Source organism: Limulus polyphemus, unplaced genomic scaffold, assembly GCF_000517525.1.
Source record: "Limulus polyphemus unplaced genomic scaffold, Limulus_polyphemus-2.1.2 Scaffold6289, whole genome shotgun sequence".
Classification (NCBI taxonomy): Eukaryota; Metazoa; Arthropoda; class Merostomata; order Xiphosura; family Limulidae; genus Limulus; species Limulus polyphemus.
This window is the reverse complement of record NW_013671899.1, coordinates 1,871-4,921: the sequence shown is the minus strand read 5'-3', so window position 1 is coordinate 4,921 and position 3,051 is coordinate 1,871. Positions and strand designations below refer to the sequence as shown.

The following is a 3,051-nucleotide window of genomic DNA, read 5'->3' as shown; positions in this document are numbered from 1 at the left end:
AATGACCTACTAACAAGCTATAGATACTTTGGCAATTGTCTTGTAATTCACTCCTGAGGATGACATTGTAACGTCAAAACATGTAGAGACGTCAACTTTTTGAAGGCCATAGATAGGCCTAAATAAAATGTTTTTAATTGTGTACTAGTGTAACGTTGAATATTATTTATGATTTTAATAGAATACCTTATTGTAAATTGTTTTAAAATTAAATTTAGCTGATACCTGTGTTTATTAATCCATGGTTTTAAAGTAAATTTTAGATATTGCCTAAATTTTGAACCACTGAAAATCACGTGTATTTTTGTCATTTGTTTTATTAGTGTTATGTAAAAACCAATGTCATTAAAAACGTATTGTATTAATGAAAATTTTGGAAACTGACATAAGCATGTTTTTTGTAATCTTTTAGAGCTTGGGCATTAATGTTTTTCCTGATTATAATCAGTTATGTGTCAAATCTTTAGTAGGTATGAAACATCACATTCATCTGTACATATCTACCTATAGAAAAATCACGGTTGATGTGTTCAGATGAATTATTTAAACCCCAATGGACTACAAATATTAATTTTTGAATACTCAAAAGTAATTTTGAATGGAGTTTTCTTCCCATAATTTTTTTTCTTACAGGTGTTTAAAGAAAGAAAATGGTTAGGTTCTATATCCTACAATGAAGGAAGAATGTCATATGTTAAATCTCGAGATGTTGCAAAAGAACTGCCTCCACAGAATAAAAAGGTGCAGAATTGTTTCTGATAATATTATCATAAAATAGTTTTAAACCCACATACTTACTAATTTTAAATTGTTAATTTTTTCCATATCTTGTGAACAAGTTGAAAATGAATTTCACAGAATTGACAAAAGTTGTAAGTACAGTTTTCAATTAAATATTGTTCATATAAATTGGTGAAATGGACTTCATTTTCTTCTTTTTAAGATAAACTTTAAAAGCCCAAAGAGTTAAAACAATCTTCCAAAAAATATTTACAATATATGTACGAGACCAGCTGCACTTTCCATCAGTACATGTTTTTTGTTGCAAAATTATTTAGTATTTGTCCATGCTTTATCTAGTTTTGAAGTATTAAATAATTCCGTTGTATGATACAGACAAACATTTTTTTAGCTAAAAGCTATTTTTACGCAGCTTATGCAACTGAAATTTCTATTTAAAGATTGTAAATATATTTATTTTGTGGTTTTCATTTTATTTCTTGATACTTCCATGTTTTCTAGAAAATAAAATAGAACGTTCAAAAGATATGCTTGGCAATATTGTAATAAAACTTTACATATGATTACAGTAGACATAAAATAAATAGGTAAACCTATATAAGATAGACCACTTGAGTTTAAGTATATTATTAGTAGTAGGCCTGGCATGGCCAGATGGTTAGGGCGCTTGAATCGCAACCTGAGAGTCGTGGGTTTGAATCCCCGTCCTACTAAACCTGCTCGCTCTTTCAGTCATGGGGTGGTCAATCCCACTATTCATTGGTAAAAGAGTAGACTAAGAGTTGGTAGTGGGTGGGGATGACTGGCTGCCTTCCCTCTGGTCTTTGACTGTTAAATTAGGGACAGCTAGCGTAGATAGCCCACATGTAGCTTTGTGAAGAACTCGAAACAAACCAAACCATTATTAGCAGTGAGTGTTCATAATGATGAAAAAATGATTTTGATATGAATAGGAAGCTTGATATGATTAGAAGTTATTATTAATTATTTATACTGATTTTGATATCTTCAGTATTTTTTTTAATTTTAGCTGAAAATAAAAAAGAAACTGATTTATCATTGTTATACGAAATATATACTTTGATTTTATAACTATTAGCTATGCACATAGATATGTTTGGATGTTGAGATGTTAATTGAACATACATTCATGCAATTCAATGGCATTAATCTCTATACAAATTTAGTTTTAAAAGAGCATTAACAAACCAGTGGTTTTATCATTTAATGAGTATTTTCTTGGAGCTTTTTATCAGCTTATGATCACTGAATTTTTATTCATGAAATTTTCAATATGATGTATTAAGTTGCTTTTAAATAAGTCTTTAATAATGGTTGTTGCCATTTATAGAAGTTCTCATATGTTACCAAGAAAAGTTGAGTAAAAGTTCTTATTTTACTTGCACAGGAATGTCTTGAAAAAGCTCTTGAAGTACTTGACAAAGCGTCAAAGGTAACTGTATTTTATGTTGTTGTTTTTTAAATTCTTCTTCCTGTCTTCCTCTACCACCTCCAGTGTTGTTCTTTTATTTCCAACTGCTTGTTCAATATTTCACCCTTGGTCTTCATGTGGGCCTTATTTCAGTTGGTATCCACTCGATACATTTCTTCGAGCACATCTCTTCATCCATCTGTTTGACATGTCCATACCACCTCAACTACCTTCTCTATAAGTTCCAGCAATGAATTCACTCCAATATCTTATATCCTTATATCCTCCTTTCTTATTCTATCTCTATGAGTAACTCCATATATGAGTCTCAAAGTTTTCATCTCTGCTGCCTGTTATAACACCCATGTTTCCGAGCCACGTATCAGTAATGGTCTTATAACTGATAACTTTTACCCTTACTGGTATTTCATTTTCTTTAATTAAAGGGAAGAACATTCCCAGGTTTTAACTATAGTTTGCAATTACTTGGTTTATCTTTCTCTATCAATCTTCCACTATTGAGGTTTCACCAAGATACCTATACTTTTCAACCTTTTTCAACTGATGATCACTAACCCATATATCACAATTTCTTTCCTGCCTAGAAAGTACTGTTACTACATAATTATTTGCATTCAGTTTCATTCCTTCTATCTCCATTCCTCTATTAAATTTATGAACTGCATTCTGCAGGCTTTCCATATTTTCCCCAACCAATACAACATCATTAGTGTATATCAGTACTACGCTATTCTCATCATTTTGACAATTTATCTTTTACTATTTTATCCATGTATATTATAAACAACAATATAGATATAATGTTGCCTTGTCTTACACAACATCTAATATCAAACAATTTCTCATTGTTCTATTCT

At 30.4% G+C, this 3,051-nt stretch overlaps 1 protein-coding gene across 1 annotated transcript in view; it reads left to right on the top strand.

The window, feature by feature from the left end:
- The window catches only part of LOC106473578 (probable cysteine desulfurase), a 37,374-nt gene extending 35,150 nt beyond the window's left edge, over window positions 1-2,224 (top strand). Inside the window, exons 14-15 of the mRNA XM_022401980.1 lie at window positions 634-741; window positions 2,150-2,224. Of these exons, the coding sequence (XP_022257688.1) occupies window positions 634-741; window positions 2,150-2,224 (183 nt within the window). The remainder of the gene's footprint in view (window positions 1-633; window positions 742-2,149) is intronic.
- The last annotated feature ends 827 nt before the right edge of the window (window positions 2,225-3,051 follow it).